General features: G+C 41.1%; 1 protein-coding gene across 6 annotated transcripts in view; it reads right to left on the bottom strand.

Annotated features, from left to right (window-relative positions):
• The window catches only part of LOC139226697 (matrix-remodeling-associated protein 7-like), a 137,625-nt gene that overhangs the window by 3,465 nt on the left and 113,043 nt on the right, over positions 1–21,117 (bottom strand). For 2 of the 6 annotated variants that reach the window (XM_070857650.1, XM_070857647.1), the window contains exons 4-5: positions 15,141–15,212; positions 260–777 (exon numbers count right to left, since the gene is read on the bottom strand). The exons of 1 other annotated variant lie outside the window; for it this stretch is intronic. In XM_070857650.1, coding sequence (XP_070713751.1) covers positions 15,179–15,212 — 34 coding nt within the window. In that variant the 3' untranslated portion in view covers positions 260–777; positions 15,141–15,178. Of the gene's footprint in view, positions 1–259; positions 778–13,241; positions 13,261–15,140; positions 15,213–21,117 lie in introns of those variants that run through there. 3 more of the 6 variants (XM_070857649.1, XM_070857648.1, XM_070857651.1) reach the window with 3 other exon arrangements.

Raw genomic sequence — 21,117 nt, 5'->3', positions numbered from 1 at the left:
CTGCAGTATATATGATCTACAAGATACACTGCATCAATTCACCAAGGTTACTTTGAAAGCACTTCTCTCCCCTACCACCAAGGACAAAAGTGGGAATACCATCAGCACCTCCAAGTCCCCCCATCATGGATAGAATATAATCATTGCTGAAGCACTTCAGTTACAGGATATGATATGCAAATTATTATTATGTCCTATTGGACAGAGATAGCCTCCCACAGTATAAAAAAAAAAGAGAAATAATGAACCACCACAGCGCTATAGTAACCTCTTGAGACTTTATTAAACATCGTCAAAGGTAGTGACACATGTAATAGATTTCAAGCAAATGTTGCCCTTTCAGAATTACAAATCCATGTTTACAAACCAAAACATCCCAAAATAGTTCACGTACTACAACCCTGTAACAAATTCTCCATTGAGGCTTAAACAAACCAAAGGTTTTTGCATGTGAGAAACAAAATGGCTGTTTTGCATTAGTTACAAAAGATATAAGGCTTGCTGTGCATAATCTTTAACACTGTATTTGATGATAAACTGCATTATATTGTTCATAACTGAAAGCAGTGAATTATAAATGACTATAAAGTAAATGCATTCTATTGGATTAGACTCTACTGCAACATCTATTACAGAATCTTTAACAGCACCTCCCTACTGAGGATAAGCTTATGGGTTTTTTTTTGGCTTGATGTCTGGCAAAATTCAAGCCCCCAGCCACTCAGACAATTTCTCCATGTGTAAGTAAAGACTCCCAATCGGTTTTACTCTTCCGCTCTGTAAAAAAAAAACAAAGTTCCTTTATTAAAAAAGGCAAAATCTACATTGCAGAGGACAGACAGCAAGATACACAGCAAAATTATTTCCTGTTGAATTTTCAGCCAGGTGTTAATCCAACGCTGAATAGGTGGAGCCCAAAATCTGAAGGCTCCACATACAATAAACTGCTCATTGCATGAACAGGTACCACAGGGCTTTTTCCTCCCTTTACACATTTTCTGAAAGCAGTGACTCATTCAGGCACATGGTTCCACAGGCATCAGCAGTTTATGCACAAGGCTGGATAGTTAATGTTGCCAAGGCACTAGAATACAAAGGTCATCAAGGTGAAAAACAATCCTATCCTTGGCCAATGTCCATGCATATACCGTGAACGCGCAGAGTAGGAATGGGAATCTGGAGTTATTTTTCCCCCTCTAACCTGCAGCCATTGAACACAACTGCAACGTCACTGTGCTTTACCCATCAAGTGATCAGCGAGAGTAGTTCCAGACCATCTTATGTTGGGGAAGCCCAGAACCAGGGGTCACAGTCTAAGGATAAGGGGTTAAGCCATTTAGGACCGAGATGAGGAGAAACTTCAGAATTGTGAAGCTGTGGAATTCTCTACCACAAAGTTGTTGAGGCCAGTTCATTAGATATATTCAAAAGAGAGTTAGATATGCCCCTTATACCTAAAGAGATCAAGGAGAATGGAGAGAAAGCAGGAATGGGGTACTGACATTGCATGATAAGCCATGATCATATTGAATGGTGGTGCAGGCTCAAATGGCCCACCTATTTTCTATGTTTCTATGATCTCGGTTTAGAGGACCATGAATGGCCTACCTATTTTCTATGTTTCTATGATCTCGGTTTAGAGGACCATGAATTCTGATGTATGTTTAGGCCATTATATAACCTCCCAAATTCTATTACTGTACAACCGATAAAGGTTATTTTCTACCTGACCAAGCCACAAACTCAGATTTGCCACACAAAAATACCAGATTGCAACAGCAAAGACCACTGCTGAAATTCAAACATTTAGATCTCTCCCTTACCCCCCTCAAAGTAGTTAGTGTTTAGGTTTTAAAAGATGCAGGGCTAAACCATAATATTTAAACATTTTGCCCAGACTAATGCAGTCAGAATAGGCTGCCCAATTCATTCAAGTCAACTACTATTTGTTTGCAACAGAAGGAGGACAATTAAAATATAAAATTCACTAAGCCTGCCAGATCTCAAGCTCTGAGGGAGTAATGCTGCAAAACTCATGTTGCCATTTTAATTAAATGCATAAATAGTTGGAAGTAAATGGAATGTTTGATGCAGTTGTACTTTTTTTTTTTAAAAATGGGTAGTCTCCAAAAGAGTATTGGGCCTTTCAAATTTCTGCAAGAAATGACAGGAAATGCCACAAACACTAGACATTTTCCAGTTATGCGCTTCCTGTAGACAGCCATCATTAGATGTTCATTTTCTCACGCTTTTCTGCAATGACATGTTTTCCGCTTCAATAAATAAGATTTGCCAATGCAATTTTAGATAATCAGACAACAAATTATGTCACAGGCTAATTATCTTCAAAATGAAGGGCTGCTGAATTTCTCCACACACAGGTATACCATCTATTTCATTGCACAAATTGGGTTTAAAATGGTAAACGAGATATTTTACACCAACTACATTGTGCCAATGATTTATCCATGCAGACTGGGTAAACCACATTTGAAAGTACCAACTAGAAATGGGTTGGTTCTATAGTGAGTATTCTCTAAATTAAATGGAGGTATTATCTTTTGACAGGGAAAAAAGCAGTAGAACCTTAAATTTTCACTATCCTAACAAGTTAGTTGCTGGTGTGCAGTGAGCTGCTCCTGATACAAATGACACCCATCAGAAATGATGCATTGGTTTGAAAGGCCCTCAGCAGTTTCATTAGCAGTTTAAGATCAGAAATTGTTGGAGGGTTTGATATTGCAGTAATCGTAAGAAAAGTGCCAAAATATAGGGTGAAGAGACTTTTAATGTATAATTGGCATCCTTAGCAATACATTACTGTGACCTGGCAAAACAATTAAATACAAAAGTTTTGATACCCAATAACAGCAAAATATTCATAAAGTTCATTAAGTGTCAGCTCAGTGGGTAGCACACTCACTGGGGGTCGGAAGGTTGAGAGTTCAAGTCCCACTCCAGGGACTTGAGCACAAATCTAGGCTGACACACCATAGTGCTGCACTAAGAGCCATCTTTTGGATGAGACGTTAAACTGAGATGTCTGCTCTCAGGTGGACATAAAAGATCCCATGGCACTATTTCAAAGAGCAGGGGAGTTATCCCCGGTGTCCTGGCCAATATTTATCCCTTAAAATCAACATTACAAACAGATTATCTGGTCATTATCACATTGCTGTTTGTGGGAGCTTGCTGTGCACAAATTGGCTGCTGCATTTCCCTCATTACAACAGCAATACAAAAGTTTTTCATTGGCTGTAAAGCATTGATGTCTGCTGGTTGTGAAAGGTGCTATATAAATGCAAGTCTTTATTACATTAGTAATGTGACATTAGCCTTATAATCGACTAGTCATGGGAACTTTCACAAGTATCTTCACAGTAAGAATGTTGGACAGCAGTTAAAGTGTCCCACACATGAGCCAAAAATTAGGGCTTTAATATATGCAGATTTTTGGAAATACTGGATTGACTTTCAATGTTAAAAGTGCCACAAACAAATTGAACTGCTCCAGGACAACTGGACTACCCCATTAATCTCACTATTATAGGAACTCCAGGTAGGAAGGGAAAATGCAATTAAATCAAAAAGGTATAACTGTTAAAAAAAGAGGAACTGCTTTGTACAGAAAATATTCCTCTTCAATGCATTAACACTCAAGCAGCAACACTATTGTATAAAATGTTATCAACCTGCTAAATGGAGAGCATTAACTGGTGAGGTATTCTACTGCAAACCAAAATATATGTATACATGATAAGGGATGTTAGTTCCCATTCCCTAGTCCTATCATACTCAGTCAACACCAAGCACTCCCAGAAAAGACTCCAATTATATAGGGCCCTGATGAGACTGGTAGTGCGCATAGTTTTGATCTCCTTACCCAAGGATATACACGAGTGCTATGAAGGTTCTCCAGACCAAACTGCTGGGATTATTGGGGGTGGGGTGGAGGAAATTGTACTACGAGGAAAGATTGTGTAGACTAGTCCTATATTAAAAAGAGTGTTTAGATGAATGAGAGGTGATCTCATTGAAATACAAAATTCTTACAGGGCATGACAGGATAGATGCAAGGAGGATATTTTCCCTTGCTGGGGAGTCGAGAACCAAGGGCCAGTGTCTCAGAATAAGGGTTCAGCCATTTAGGGCTGAGATGGAGAAATTTCTTCACTCAGGATGGCAAGTCTTTGCAATTGGAGGCTCAGTCGCAAGTATATTCATCATAGGCAGTCCCTCGGAATCGAGGAAGACTTGCTTCCACTAAAAATGAGTTCGGGTGACTACAGTCCAATGCAGGATCTACAGTCTCGGTCACAGGTGGGACAGACAGTGGTTGAAGGAAAGGGTGGGTGGTTTGCCACACGCTACATTCGCTGCCTGCGCTTGGCGATGAGACTCAAGGTGCTCAGCACCCTCCACTTAGGGCTGTCTTTGGCCAGGGACTCCAAGATGTCAGTGGGGATGATAGATTTAAGGGAATCAAGGGATATGGGATAGTGTAGGAAAAAGAGTGGAGTGGAGGTCGATGATCCGCCATGATCTTACTGAATAGTGGAACAGGCTCGAGAGGCTGAATAACCTATTGCTGATCCTATTTCTTGTGTTCTTACCATGGGTTAGCTAAACAGTAAAACTGGCCTTCAGGGAGAGTACACCAGCTGTAATGCAAAATTTCCATTTCTCACCAACTATCCCTGTGGTTACCTCAGAATTAAAGGCTTTATTGGCTGGATTCAAACCTACATCACAGGGGTGAAAGGACAGCATCCCAACCAATCACACATCTCCAACCCTATTTTCAATAGAGCTTCCAACCCATGATAAATATCATATCACTAGCTCCTGGGAGCTCTGAGGAAGCAGGAATTTCTCAGTGGAAGAAAAGCAGGCCGAGTCTAATATATCAGTCACAGAATCTAAATCAAGACTGCTAACTGAAATTAACTCCCTCATGCATAACCATTTCAAGACTAAACAAGTGCCCTTTATCATTTCAATAGTCCCCAGAGTACTCTCAAACACAGCAAAGCCCCAGTACTAACTGCATTACGGAAAGTGACCATCCCTATTCTGCTTGGTTTTCAAACTGTCCAACAAACAAGCTTCTCAATATGGAGCGCTCTTCCACTTTGACAGAAGATTCATTTTCCAGGCTTTCGAGAAGTTCTTCAATGATGGATTACTCTAGATTTTTTTTTTTTTTTAAATGAGAAAAAATATTTTGCAATGAAATAATTTCTAGTTACTCTCCCTTTTCAAGCACTGGGTTGAGATTTCTGTACAGAGAGAGTGTTCTACATGCTGATAAGAAAGGAAACTCAAATAGTGCGTAGACTGGATATTATAAAGTAAAACCTGGACTTACCAGAGATTCTTGGCATCCTAGAGAGTATGCACCACCATGCTGGGGAAAGGTGAGTGCAGTAAAGCAATGTAGACGAACACATGCAGGAAGATGTTGGCAGAGTGCAATAGGGACAAGAGAAAGAAGCAAGAATGTGGAGCATGATCTTCGAGTCAACTGTGTCCCAGTAGTCAAATGGCAGTCAGCAGCCAATACAAAAACTTTCACAAACCTAGTCAGTCAAGCTTTAAATGAGAAATGTGAATATATGTTTATACACCAGTACATTGCAGGGGCTCCTAAAGTTGAACGAGGTCAATACTCGCAGCACAACAGTGACAATACTTCATCGGCTATAAAGCGCTGTAATATCCTGAGGTCATGGAAGGTGCTAGAAGTGCAAGTCTTGTTCTTTTATTACAAGTAGTTTCACCCATCATGATTCTCATTTATGTGCCATCAAGTGGATGGTCATTTCAGAAACTTACCAGGAGCCACCTCAGTTTTGGTTGTTTCAATGAACAAACTGGATGGGTGTTGTTTTAAGGATCAAAAAATAAATAAAATGGTTTATAACAAACCATTGCTCACTCCCCAGCCATGTTTTTGAGCTGTCCCTTGGTTTAAAAAAAAAACCAACTTCCATCCCAGCATTCAGAGAGGCCACCTTTCGAGCTGTTACCGTGGGGCCAAGGGGAGGGAAGATGTTCAGCCACAGCAGTCAAAGTTCACTCAAAGGAGAAATTCCTGCCCACCCACTCCCATCTCTGAAGGAAAGCCAGGAGGCAGAGCATTAGCCAGACATGTGATTCTGAAGGAATGGAGTGCCAGCTTAGCTCGTTTGTTACAGTACTGAACAATTTCATTTTTTGTTTACAAAGTGCATATGATATATATATTTTTTTTAAACTTGCGCTCATCATACTGCTCTCAAATTTACAATACAAACTGAGCTATTCCAGGAATTGTTGATAAAATGTGGGATTATATAACTGGACCAACATTCTCAATTCAAGTTTACTGTCCATATTGCAGTAATTAAAGATGGCCAGGAAACCTCATCCTGGAGAGTCAGCCTTCCTCTGGTCAAGGAGAAATCCAAACAGGTGGCCAGGAGCAGCATCTTTTCAGATGCAACTGGCTAGCTTGCAAGTCTATTAGTCATGGGTTTGAGGTGGATATTTTTCCCCCCAAATATATATGACTAAGAATGGAGAAAACAAACATACAAATGAACCATTTTTTAATCCCACTGACCCTTTTCATTTGCAGATTTTGCTTTGCTCTGAATAGACACAGATTTAAGGAGTGTCATTCTTCAGATACCAATCTGAAGACTAGCATTTACCACAGCAACATCTTTAATTTATTGAACAAATTTAAAATGTGCACCTCACTTTTTAAAGATGTTAAAATGTGGAATTGTGAACAGTTGTGTCGATCTGTCTGCGCAGCTATAATCTCAGCGGTCGTCATACCAACAAAGCTTTTTCTTCATAAATATTAACACCTCTGGATCCTCAGGGCATGTACATGGCTGACAGAGGGAAATTATGCAAATCCAACAGACATTGTGCCTTTTGAAATTAGATAAGATAACTGCAGCTGCAAGTCTTTTTTTTAATAAAGACTTTTGAACCATGAACGCTTGTCAAATTCCATGTGTGCAAAGTTTTTACAGCTCTTGCCTCACCAATATAAAAACCATTTTCACAAAATGTTCACATTAGAGCCAGGATTTCTGACAACAAAGAATTTTTGCTCTTGTTCCATGCACATGCTTTTCTTTGTAGTTGTAACAATTATTTCTTTCAACTCCATGTGCAAAATATCCAAAGCAATATAGTCCTCCCTTTAAATTTTCGCTTCCTGTGTGATGGTCCTAATCTCTCCACATTTTAGCAGCCAAGCTCAAACTCAGCACTTGGGGATATTAAGACACGCACAGGCCCCACACTTCACACATCGTGCTACCGAGGAAACAAGTCGACGTGTAATTGCAAACCTTCAGCTAGCCCCAGAGACAGTTCAAGACACGCTTGGCACTGCACACATGCAGCAGCACTTTAATTTTGACTTTAGTTTAATATAGGTGTTCAAATCAAGGAACTTTTATTTGGGACCTGCAATCATATCTTCAAGTTAACCTACAGTTTTGTGGCCCGGGAGGGGGGGACCAAAGAAAAAAAGGGGAAAAAAGAGAAACACAGAAGTTATTCAACTTTGGTATGGATGACTGGCTGAATTTTTTCTAAATCTTGAGTTAGAAAATGAAGCACAGGTCAACAATTCTTCAAACAAACCAGTCACGTTTAACTGCATTTAAAAGAAATTGAACAGCTGTAGATTTTGCACTACCCAGACCCTCACATCAACACTTATATGGGAAGAGTCAACTCAACTGAAAGGGTTCATGTATTTTTTTTTAAATATTGAGAGAATGCAGATGACACTGCAACATTGGCTGGGCCGACAGTACATGGGAACTGAATTAACATGCAATCAAATTAGAAGCATCTCGATGCATGATTGCATTTCTGATGTTGGAGCATCTCACACTGACTGACTCAGCAGTTCCTCCCAGTCAATGCACAAATATACAACAAACAATCAATCAGAGGTAGAACTTCCACAGGAGCTCTCCAGAATGGCTATTACCTATGGAATTGTACCCCGGAAAGAGCAGCCACCTTAAGATGCAGTGAAGGAGGAAGAAAATGGAGATTATGAAAACACGTGGCAATTAATGGCATAGGATTACCAGGTCACAAAGCATCCTAGTTAAGAGCCAAGGAATGCTTCTGCTACCAGAGGGTCTGCCGGTATGTCTCTGGACAACTCAACCCATGCTCTCGTCCTTTTTCTCTACTCTGCAACTATTTCCTGTAATCACCACCCCCTCCCCACACCACAAATGACAAAGTGCTTGGTTTCCACTTGTCACCTTGCCTTGGCAGTGCAGCCAAACACACAGGTTGTAAAAAAGGTGCTGTGAATCAGAAAGCACTGTTCTATAACTCATTGTTTGAGCAATGATTTTCTAAACACAGGCCACCCTCACCAGCATTGAAAATCAGTTAATAAATTAACCAGTGTGGAATAGAAACATCTCTAACACAATGGGTTTCAGATCAATGGGGTCTCAAATTCATGATCTTACTGGAAGTGTACTGGAATGAGGTAGTCAACCATGGAACTGTATCCCAGAATGAGCAGCCACCTTAAGATGGTGTGAAGGAGGAAGAAAATGGATATTCTTCTCTTCCCCCCCACCCCCCCTCTTTCCTCCTCTCCCTCCCTTGCCCTTTCTCCCTCTGCCTTCTCTCCCCTCCCCCTCGTCACACTAGCTCCTTCCACTTCTAGACATGTGTTTCTTGTTCACAGATGCTTTAGTCGATAATTCAGTCTCATTCCAAATATCAACTGGTCAGCACCCTCCGGCTAATCACATGCAAGTCACGGTAACTAATAATGGCCGACTTGTAAAAAGCAGTGCTGCACAATCGTCACATGCCCCATCACCTCACCAAGCAAAACCACACAGCTTAAAACATCATTTCTGGAAACAGTCACACTTTGTGCATTCCACGTTGGTGCGCTGCAAGATCCCCTTCCATTCAAACAGCTGAGATAAATACTAAAGATCCTTGTAAGAAATTCAACCCCATTGAAAACCACCACTATTTATAGGTTTAAAATACCCAGTGTACAGATTCTTGCACTCTAGTGTAGTCTAAATTTCTATTGTATGTTGGTGAATTCTAAAATTGGTACCGCCTTAAATTGTGCAATTGTTGCATATACTGCATTGCTTCAGCAAACTTCTCCAACAGCAATATTTAGTTACTTTTTAAATCTTGACTACAGTTCTTAAACTGCTGTAGATAAAACTGACTGTTGCTCCTTAATGTATAATCAATATCCACAATGAATATTCCACCACAACTAACTTGCAATTCTGATCAGAAAATGGTGATAATGGCATGAAAATGGCCTTTGGTCCTTTGCGTGCCATTAATCTACAGAGGACCCAGACTGCAATTTTGATGTGTCATTTCAATAGTCAGGATGCATTTAATTTTACTAATCATATTTGGGAGGGGGGGTGGGGAAGATAGATGAACAAGCTAATTTTATAAAATGCAACAGAACAAATGTTTATTTTTGCAGCTGAGGTTTAATTTTATACAGTAAAGCTATTTCACATTTAAGTAGCTGCAATATGGTTTGTTGCAGAATCTCCATGCAGGAGCTGAAAATTTAATAGGCAGCCCAGGAGACTGAAATTTCACTGAACCTGGCAGTCTAGGGATTAAATTGGGAAATACAATTTTCAACATTGTATCTGTACAACTAAAAATCAGCTCCTGTTTTATATCAGAAAATATGGAAAGGCAGTGACAGTCTGATTAACATTTGGGCCTTCTGCTGAAATCAAATAACCACACAAGGTGAAGAATGAGAGAGTGCACTAAACAGAAAGGGAGCGAGCGAGCACGCTAGGATTTAATACAAGATACCAATTTTTGCTTTAAAAAAAAAGTGTGACTATACATGAATTGTTGCCTACATTAGTCACTACTCCAAAAGCAATTAACTGTTACATACTTGGTGGCATTCCAATTATAAAAAACAAAGCACTTAGAACTTCTCCAGAGTAAGTCATTTTTTTTCCTGTGATGATCAAAAGGAGACACTGTTTCCTGATTTTGATCAGGTCCAATAAAAAAAACCTCTTCTGAAAGGAACATATTTGGGCCTGAATTTGCAGTCGGAGGCTTCCTGCGGGTGAATGCCTCTGAACCACAAGAAAAGTACAAACCGACCTGATGGTCCCAGGGGTTAGGGGGCGAAGGTTAGACTCGCGCACCTGGGCCACTCCGTGTACACGTGTAAAGGCCCACATATCCCAGGGACGCACACGGTTCGCAAGTACTCTGGGATCACGTGGGCCAAAAAGGGGATCCATTATGCTTATGGGGATTCCATTTACACACCGAATCCCAAGAATGAATAGGAATCTCCTTAAAAAAAAAGTTAAATAAAAATAAATGTTCAAAATTCATTAAAATACAATTAAATTGAACTTTTAAAACAATTTGAAAAATGTAAATGTTTTAAAGGGGCTAAAAAGAATTAAAGTTTTGTTTAATTTAAAATATTTAAACTCTTGGGCTGGAAAAAGGCAGCCTTACACCTGCCTTTACCAGGCAGATTTCACGGGCACTCACTGGATGGTAGCCCAACTCTCTGCCAGCGAAGGTCCATTTCCTGGGGATGCATTGGATCGATCAAGCTGAAACTTGACAATATCAAGTTCTGGGTTTTCAGGCATGCAGAAAACTGGAACTTGCAGGGCACTTAGGGCCATGTATGCCGTTCTAGGTCCTAGAAAATCCAGTCCAATATTTAAAACAATTGGAGAATTTTAATTGGTTTAAACTCAAGTAATTTATAGGGGGAAAATTTCTTTTGCATATTTAAGCTTATTAATTCAGAGCCATTGCAGTACGGGTGTTGGGTGCCCTCTAGTGTTTTCCTAGTGTGCTACTTTTCAAAGTGAATCCATGCAACTAATTAGTGCCCTCAAGTGGAAAGAAATTGATAAAGTATTCGGACAGGCAGGAATCTCCTGTAGTGGGATTTTCACACTTCAAATTCCTGAGTAGTTAAGTGCGCGCACAAAAGTTTTGGGATTGGACAGAGAACCAGCTTTGTAGAAGTTTTGAAAATGTTTATATAAAATTGAGAAATTGTCCATCCAGCAAGACAACTATTGCCAAATGCACCATTACTGTATTAAAATGACAAATCACACTATATTCTACTCAGTGATGGCGGGACATCATCTGCTGTTGCTATGAATTCTGGAAGAGCAGGCACGGCGGTGAGTAAACAAGGTGAGCAAATAAGTTGTGGGAGGGGAAAGGGAGAAAAAAAAAAGGACAAATATGAATGAACTCAAATGCACCACAGGCTTTGGTGGGGCATCAGGAGTTTATTGAATGTGCCTGCCCAAAGGCCTCAATGCAGAATCAAGACTGGAAATAGAGTGGTTGTAAAACCAGAGACATGCAGTCATCCTCAGAGGGGTAAAACTTTGTATCCAAGGTGTGTGGTGTATTATTGAGCTCTTATTTGTACAGGGTCCAGTCGCAAGAGTGTAGATCCAAATTCTTCCCATTACTTGTCATCTGACAGCCTAGGTCTGAAACCCTGGTCCACTTCAGTGTGTGGTCTGCTGATAGAGACTAGGGGCTAGAAATTTGGTATCGCCCACTGAAGCTGCAATGGCACCGGCACGCTTTCAGCACCAGGCAATGCCTACCGCCTCAAAAGTGGGATATTCAGTTGTATTGCCCAAAGCGGAGCGTGGAGCACTGAGGGAAGCTTTCCACACTCCGTGGGGGCTAACTGAGCGAAATCGCAGGAGGCCTACTCCAGTTTTGGCACCAGACTGCTGGCATCCTAGCGGCTAAAGATCAAAAACAAAATCCTTCTGAAAAATTCAATAAACTTCACCCACACTTCATGACTGCAATAAATAAAGTTCAGTGAAATTTCAGCACTTACCTGGAACTCCGGACGATATTGCTCTGAGATAGTTGCTGGACCGACTGCCTTTCCTCACTGGTCTCAGCGGCAGGAGAGACAGCAGGCGAAAGACTGAATTTTGCAAACGTGGCGCTATGGGGGCCTGACATTGCACACCGATGTCACCGAGTGGGCGATGCTGGAGAGCACAGCGCAAGCCGTCAGCACCAGCACTAAACCTTCACTGAAGATTGCAGCAGGCATTGAATGTGGCACTCAGGCAGGAGTTGAAGCACCCCAGGTGCCAACCAACTGAATTTGTAACCCTAAAGGTTTTTAAATAATGTGACCAAGGTCCTGGAGAGGCTCGATTTAAATAAGGACGCAACTGCTGCCAACGACAGTCATTGTGCATGCACAGTTCTTGGTAGTTTGTCGTCAGCAGTCATTTGGATGGAATGGAATTTGTTAGTTTTGCTGGTTACTGGAATAATTCCCTGCTTCTCAAATGTGGCCACATTTACCAAGGTTTAGGAAAGGGCAGTAACTTCATAAAATCCTAATGCGTGTAAAATGCCAATGACCACGATTCGATGTAAATATTTGGATGGGAAGACTTTGTAGATTTAATGGCAACTTTGAAAATGCACCAGAAAAAGTGAAACATAAAACTTGAGCTGAAGTTGAGCCTGGAGTTTTGGGATGAGGAATCTTGGCTATTTTTAATGGAGCTTTTTTGAATTCAAAAAGGCAGTCAGCAGAAAAGGCTGTGAACATTATTCTGCTGGTTGTGTGTTGATAAACCAAATTGCTAATGGGAAAATGCACATTAATTTTATTTACATTTCTTTATAATAAAATTTCCAACAAGGAAACGAACTGCTAGAGTTGGCATTTACACAGACCTCCGTCTGTTGTGAAGGTTATTTTTAACATTTTGACCTGACAGTTATGCACAGAATACTTTTGTGCAGCTTCTGGTTGATTGGCAGGAGTCACTCCATTTAAATAAATCTCCCAGCATTCTTCTGCATTTATGAAAACCCAAGAGAAAGACTATATTACCAGCCTCAATTGTCCACTTCAACCTCTACTTTTAAGCACATATCACGCAGTTAGAAGCATACACATCATTTGATTCTGCATACTTCAGCAATGTTTCCTTGCATGGCCTCAGTCATGCAGTGCATCTTACATTGCAAGTGCTTACAGCCAATCCCAAAGGGGCTTGCTCATACAGAACATGCACCTGGGAATATTTGACACCATCACATGATGCATTGTGTAAGAGAAACAAACTCACTGCAATTTTAGAGCAAAAGGAAACACAGGCTCATTTACAAACATGTCAAACTTACTGTCAGGCTGCAGTCACATTTCTGTGTCAAAATGGAAAATGCATTACAAATGGTCAATGAATAGGAGATTAATGTTCATTTCTCCCATCTGATCTATAGTAAATTAAACAAAATTTTTTCACAGATCAATGTGCTTGAGAATTAATGCTTTTTCCAAGAGGATGAAGTCCCTTACTGAAAAGCTAGATCTTATCCAAAAAAAATATTGTAAACAGCAGCAGGACCTAGACAGCAAACCATACTATAGACGCAATCTGTGTTAGAGGGCATTGGACACTGAAAAAGATTTTAAATCTGCTTTGAAATACAACGACAGGAAGACAATTATATTCTTGTGCAAAAAGATGAAGAATGTCCCAAAGTGAGTGCATCCCAACTGGTTGCAACCCCATTCGGTAGTCAGAGTTCACATGCTGCTGAATGCCCCATCTTGTGTTTCAGTAAATGCTATTGCTCATCATGTTGAGTGGCAACCAACTTTAATGGCTGTAAGCAGCTGTGCATTATTGCCAGTGAAATCCCAACACCATGTGGCAAAAAGAGATACATTTTAGATTGCTTATCTATTGCAAGGTAGTCCCATAGGCACATAAAATAACTTCTGGACAAGTGGCACATAACACTCCGTGCAGCTTGGAGTCTCCTTTGGTAGCTTCAACCAGCAGGTATATTGTCCAACAAAATTGATTTGAAGCCAAGTTAAACTCTGAAATATTACCAGTTATTCTTGCCCCAAATTAACAATTCCCATCCTCATTTTCAAATCACTCCATGGCCTGGCCCCTCCCCATCTCTACAGACAAGCTGTTATAGGTGCTTTCTTGCCCTCCATTTAAAAAGGAAATACCATTAACTTGACATCCACTTCATTTATACCAATGTTCCTCACTACTACTCAACCTCCAATTTGGACATTTTCAATCATTCCAGCAGCAGTCTGAAGACACAGATTGCACTTGTAATAATGAACCCAGCTTGTGCAGTACAAAATATCCCATTATAAATTCTGACTCCTGGTGATTTGGCCAAAGAGTGGGGGGGGATATTCAGATTTACCTTCGCCTTCATTTATGGCACCACAAAAAAGAGCCAAAGGCAGCACAAACAAAATTCCAAGTCATTTCCATGCACCCCTGAAGCACTTTCATTACCAGCTCAATTTGCAGGCTGCAATGTCAAAATTAAGACTACAAACATATCAGCAAATCCAGTGACACTCATGCAACTGTAACCAAAAAGGAGATTGGTGGCAGGAGAGAGAGCAGGTCAATTTCTAACCTCATTTGTGAATGGGTACATGCTTGGTCAAACAGTCTGTGGGGGGGGGGAAGCAAACCGAGGAAGGATACAGATACACATACTAGTTAAAAAAAAAGCCGATTATATATTAATAAATTATGCTGTTTCCAGGAAAATACCATGGCTGGGTCTTAGGACAATGGGTCACTGCTATATTGGATCAGAGGAGAGAGAGAGAGAGAGAGAGAGAGAGAGAGAGAGAGAGAGAGAGAGAGAGAGAGATCATCACTACCACCATTAGTACAAAGCCCTGTGTTTGTCAATTATACTTCACTTAGACAAGTTGTCCAGAAAAGTGGGATTTACTTCATTGAACATGTACTATCACAGGGGATGTGACCTTATGAAGCCTGTATTAGTGGTCAAGTGTATTAATAGAATCCTGGTTTAAATAATCAGTTCCATTTTACAAAATTTCCACTGAAGCTTCACCCCAGATTGCCCAGTTTAGAAGTGACCAATTAATACAGGTTTGCAGCAGGTTCCGGCAAAAAATGGTTAATTGATTAGGCAGGCAATACTTCCAAGAACAGACGCAGGGAGTGTTATGATGTAACAGACTGACATGCATGGGGCATACTGAAAATAAAGAAGAACCTTACCAATACATTGTTACAGAAATAGTCATCAGGCCTAGAACCTACACGGAGGTGAAGTCAGGGGTTAACTCAACCCTGCAATGAAAAGGTCAGGAAAAAAAAAAGTTTGCAAAGCTCAACCAAAAAAAAAGCAGCACAGCAATGTTAAATATTGTTTAAAAAAAACTGATTGGCATTTTACTCGCGTTCAAACAAAAATACACATGCAATACATATTAAAAATCTGTGAAGTCATTATGAAAAAGTGTACAAAAATAAAAGATGAGCCTGGCAAATAAATGGCAAGACTGCAATGCGTTCACATTAACATGGGAGCCTTTTATGATCAGATCAACATTTTAATTGCTGTTATACTGTTTTGATCAAGAAATGCTAAAATTACTGTTGACGATTTCAGCAGGCAGATGTTGAATACTTGTCACATTCCAATACCTGAGATTTCAGTGGAAAGTAAAAATCAGTGCAGAAGCACGTTCTATAAAGATGCCAAGTGCTTGTCTGCTGCTATGAGCAACATTAATGTCTAGGCTATATTGAACCCCACCAAAACAAGGGTGCACACAAGTCATGGATTACAGATTTTTTTTAACTTTTAAAAAAAAAGCCATCTCTATCAACCAATCACCAATTACAGCACAAAGTGTACGATGCCCATGCCATGAGCTCAGAGGGTAGAACATTTCTGGAGTGCTACTGATGGCACCAGTTGGCAGAAGGATGGGTACATGTGATAGATATGATGGTGCTTCTTGGCAGCCCAAGAACACATTTAGATACCAAAACTCAGCAGTGACTGGCTCAAACTAGCCCTCAGAATTAGAAGCCAATATTGTTCTTCTGGAATCAAGAATAACTGCACTATTTATATATAGAGTGCTTTTCACATCTTCAGGACATCAAGGTACTTTACAGCCATTTAATTACTCGTTAGGAGTAGTCGCTCTTCTGTAGGCAATTGAGCCAATGTGCCCACAGCAAGGAACCACAAACAGCAATTAGATGACCAGCTAACCTGTTTTTGCTGGTGTTAATTGAGGGAGACGTTAGCCAGAGCACTGGGAGAAGTTCCCCATTTCTTCTTTGAATAGTGTCACTGTTATACATGAATAAAGAGTCTGCCTGGATACTGTGAGCTCAAAGTTGTGACCTTAGTCTTTTATTGCACATCTCCAGAGTGCCTCTCCAGCCTTTGAGGCCTTAAGTACAGGTGCTCCCAAGGGATTCTGGGATCCCTTGGGACTCTAGGGGGATGAGCCCTCTGGTGGCTACACAAGGTATATACAGGTTTACATATACAACAGCCACAATAACTTATGTCCACCTGGGGTGGTAGCTGGGGGTGGCCCACAGTTTAACATCTTTGACAGTGCAGCACTCCCCCACTACTGCCTGGAGTGTCAGCCTAGTTTGTCCTCAAGTTCCAAAGTGGGGCCTGAACCCATGACCTGGAGTCAGAAGTAACATTGAGCCAAGGGGGAAGAGGATGGTAGGAATAGTGACAGCAATTTTACAGTCTTCTGGACAGGTGGCTAAGCCACATATGTTTAATGTTAGCAGGTGCCTTCTCTAAATATGCAGTTCAGAGTCTGATTATACCATCAGCCAATTTTAACTTGAGCCCGAGCAGGGAAGCTGCTGTGGCTTTCATGTCAGGTAGAGAGAGTCAGGACCTAGTGGGATGATGATGAAGAGCCAAACTAGCTCTTTCTACCCCACAAGGAAAATTTAGGACTCCCCTTTCCCATACTTCCATGTGTCAATGGGCAACCTTGGTGTACCTGATTTTCCAGCATCCATAAGCTTCACCCCGCCCACTTTTCACGTGTGTTAAAATAGCTCAGGCCCAATTACTGCAGTCATGGGCAAGTTTCCAACTCACCTTGGCCAAAACCTGCCCAGAGTCAAAAATCAGGACCTAACACAACCAAATAGCTGTTCATTCCGATGACAAATGGTTTTTATTAAGTATGGAAGAACTTTACAAGACTGAGCTAAAACTGATGTGACCTTAGGCACTTGAATTGTATGAGAGACTAAGCAGCATGGCAGACAACCTTTTATACTCCCTTGCACGAGGTGTGCAGGTGACCCTTGGGCCTCTTAACAGTTGCGCCCTCTGGTGGCAAGTCTTAGTTACAATGTTTACATACGTAACATTTTTCATGGTCAGGATAACAGCCACCCAAATAGAAGCGTCATCATATTGTCCTCTGACTCAGTCAGCATGGGAATTCAATTTCTGTCCAAATCATAACCTAGTGAGCCACATGAAATTGACCAAAACTAAAAATTATAACTGGGAACTCTTATCACACGTTAAATGGTTAGGTACCTGAGATACAGCTGTAGAGACTCAAGATGTCCAGCACCTTCCCGGATGCTTCTCTTCACTTTGGGCGGTCTTGGGCCAGGGATTCCCAAGTGTCAGTGGGAATGTTGCACTTTTTTCTCTTCCCCTCCCCCCCCCACACCAAGAGACTTTGAGGGTGTCCTTGAAGCGTTTCCTCTGCCCGCTGAGTCTCTTGGCCAGGAGTGAGCTGAACAGCGGAAAGAGCGCACTACAACCCAAGCACCCCACCCATCATTCTTTCAACCACCTGTGACAGGGACTGTAGGTCCCGCACTGGACTCAGTCACCTGAGAACTGTTAGTGTGGAAATAAGGTCATCCTGGACTCCAAGGGACTGCCCAAGACAACAGCCTTAAACTAGGCAAAATGCCACTCATCACAGAGTGCATATCAACTACATTACTGGACATCTGGATCGGTCAGCAACATTTAAGAGTGCTTAAACTTTTAAACTGAGCCAATTCTGGCTTACTTCATTGCTTCCATGTCTTAAGAATCTTGGCTCCATAGAAAAACAAACAAAAGATTCTGGCTCAAACACCTTGATTGTGGAGTTTAATCCTTAACCCAGTCAATGCCAAACTATCCTACAATTCAAAAATGTTGAGAATTAACATTGCAGTGGTGGGAAGTACGGTAGCATAATGGTTATATTACTGGACTCATAATCCAGAGGCCTAGACTAATAATCCAGAGACGAGAGTTCAAATCTCAACGGTTGGAGGAGGATTTAAATTCAGTTAATTAAATAAATCTGGAATTAAAAAGCCAGCATCAGTAATGGTGACCATGAAACTACCGGATCGTCAGAAAAACCCATCTGGTTCACTAATGTCCTTTTGGGAAGGCAATCTGCCATCCTTAACCGGTCTGGCCTAAATGTGACTCCAAACCCACAGCAATGTGTTTGGCTCTTCACTGCCCTCTGAAATGGCCAAGTAATCCACTCGGTTGTACCAAACTATTACGACAAAGTCAGCGCTCCTTCACCACACTGACTGCAGCAGTTCAAGGTGGCGGCTCACCATCTTAGAGGGTAATTGGGGATGGGCAATAAATGCTGGCCTTGCCAGAGGCCGCCCCATTCCATGAACTAATAAAAAAAGGACAGATTTTTGGCTAAGACATCAAGGGAGACACCAGAGATCAAATATATTCAGCGATGGCATCAATGAGCAAGCCAGTCAAGCATACTGCATTAGCAGGTACCAGGTTAACTGGACTGGTGCATGCACAATAATTTGCCAACCCTATTGCTCGGTGAAGTCATCAAACCCAAGCCACAAATGCCAGTATCACAATAATGAAGCCACTTTTCAACATTCATACTTCCACATACTTACCTATTGTATTCCTCCAAATATTTCTCTCCCTATTCCCATCTTCACAAACCTGGTTTTAGTGAGAATCCCATTAGTCTGGGTCAGCTTTCTCTAGAGCTTGTGCCCACTTGCCAAAAAATACAATTTGCCCTGCCAGTTTATCCAGTCAGATATTAAAACACAGCCTCGCCCAGAAATGGTAAAGTCACCTCCTGAGGGAGGTAGAGTACAAATTTAAGTGGGGCTAGGATTTGTGCATCATCCTTCTCAAGTCCAACTACCAACCACTAGAGTTACCACCTACATTAGTATTGCAGCTTGGTTTATATGTAAAGTGGGCAATCTTACGATGCACCAGTGAAATGCAAAATGTGATGGGAGCAGTCTAGCTTACTTGCTAGCAGCTGCCAAGAGATCAGCATAAGCAAATGCTTGGAAGCAGGCAGAGTGGGAAATAGTGCATGACAAAAAGGAGACACCAAAAAGGGAGGGAGAAAATACAAATGAGGAAAATGCACAATATCTATGGCAAGCAACAGAGAAATCTTTGTGCTGCAGAAATAGTAATGATCACAATGGTCATGTATGTATGCTTGGGTTTACTAGCCACCAGGTGGCACCACTGTCTGAGGTCATTGGACTGTGTGCATGTGGGCCAGATATAAAAGGCCAGCCATCTTGTAATGTAATCAGTTTGGGCCCCAATAAAGTTGAACCAGGTTTGTATCTATTCGGAGTTTACAGTATTCAGTCGAAAGTTATTGCATACAAAGATACGAGGGGTTTGGAAAACATGCAACACACTGAAATAGATAAATGCTTTTAATAAACCATAAACCAGTCAATTTAAGCAGTATGGTGCCATGAATGTCAGGATGTCCATTAATAATCTGGGTGAGGAAGTATAAGCAGAGAGTTATATTTTAATTTTATCAAACATTATTTTTTACTCCAATACAAAAGCAAAATACTGCAGATGCTGGAATCTGGAATAAAAAGGAACAGCACCTCATCTTTCGGTTAGACAATTTACAACCTTACGGACGCAACAGAGTTCAAAATTCTTCCCCAGTTTCTTTTTTTCCTCCTGGTCTCCAATGGCAGTTGGTCATTATCCCATCATCATCATCGGCAGTCCCTCGGAATCGAGGAAGACTTGCTTCCACTCCTAAAGCGAGTTCTTTGGTGGCTGAACAGTCCAACGAGAGAGCCACAAACCCAGTCAGTGGTGGGACAGATATTCGTTGGGGGAAGGGGGAAGAGGGTGAGAGAGGGGTGGCACTGATTTACCACATGCTCCTTCCGCTGATCTCTCCACGCTCGCAGCGTTGAGATTCGAAGAGATCAGCACCCTCCCGGATGCACCGTCTCCGTTCACACCCTATCTTGACCAATGTTTTTCTAACTCCTGACATTACCATTTGAATTAGAGCCATCAACCTTGTGTCTCCAATCTCTCCAGTCTTCCAATCAGTCCCAGGCCTTCCCTTTTGTTCTTTCTTCCCCTCCCCTTTCAGTGCTTAAGAGTCTGTTCTTTCTGAACACTCCTGTTCTAACAACCCGAAACTCTGCTCCCTCTCCACAGACGCTGCCTGACCCGCTGAGATTTCAATCATGTTTCACTCGTCAGTTTCTTATACCCAGAAATGCAAAAAAAAAAAAGTGAAACATTAAAATCTGTAAATCCCAAGTTGACTGAAGCGAATTGTTTTATGGGTTGGAATGACGACATATGATTCCAGATGCAAAGTTACAATTTGAAATTCCAACAGGGCCTGACCGAGACTCCCAAATATAAACTAATTCTCTTTGGAAAGTCTTCATTTTAAATGAGCACTGCTGCGGTCAAGTTGAACAAGCTTTGTTGTTACTTCAACAAATACCACTTATTCAAAAACATCAGGGCTTTTAAACACACCTAATCTACAAAGAAATATCAGTCTAAGCCAACTGGTAAAATGCTCAAACAAGTCAGTAGTTTTAAAGTGATCCTTTCCTATAATTAGCAATTGGAGCCACCCAAGTCATGAATAATACTAAAAACTTCCTTCAGATCTTAAGGAATAAACAGCACATTCCCTAAACAGACCATTTCTTTTTTAAATTTGAAGCAGAGTCCTCATTTGACTTGTAATTAAATTTTGAAAGTTTGTTTCAAGCTGCTCGTGTGTGAAGTTATTCAACATTAGTTTGCTTTGAATGTCGCTTCTATGCATTTTAAAATCCTGGTCTTTGGACTGCAAAGTATTTAACGTTCTGTAAACCCACAAAATCATTAAAGAAAATCTGTAAGCAGCTGACGAGGCAG

Source organism: Pristiophorus japonicus, chromosome 16 (assembly GCF_044704955.1).
Source record: "Pristiophorus japonicus isolate sPriJap1 chromosome 16, sPriJap1.hap1, whole genome shotgun sequence".
NCBI lineage: Eukaryota > Metazoa > Chordata > Chondrichthyes > Pristiophoridae > Pristiophorus > Pristiophorus japonicus.
Note: the sequence above shows the minus strand (reverse complement) of the source record. Positions and strands in the feature narration are given on the sequence as shown.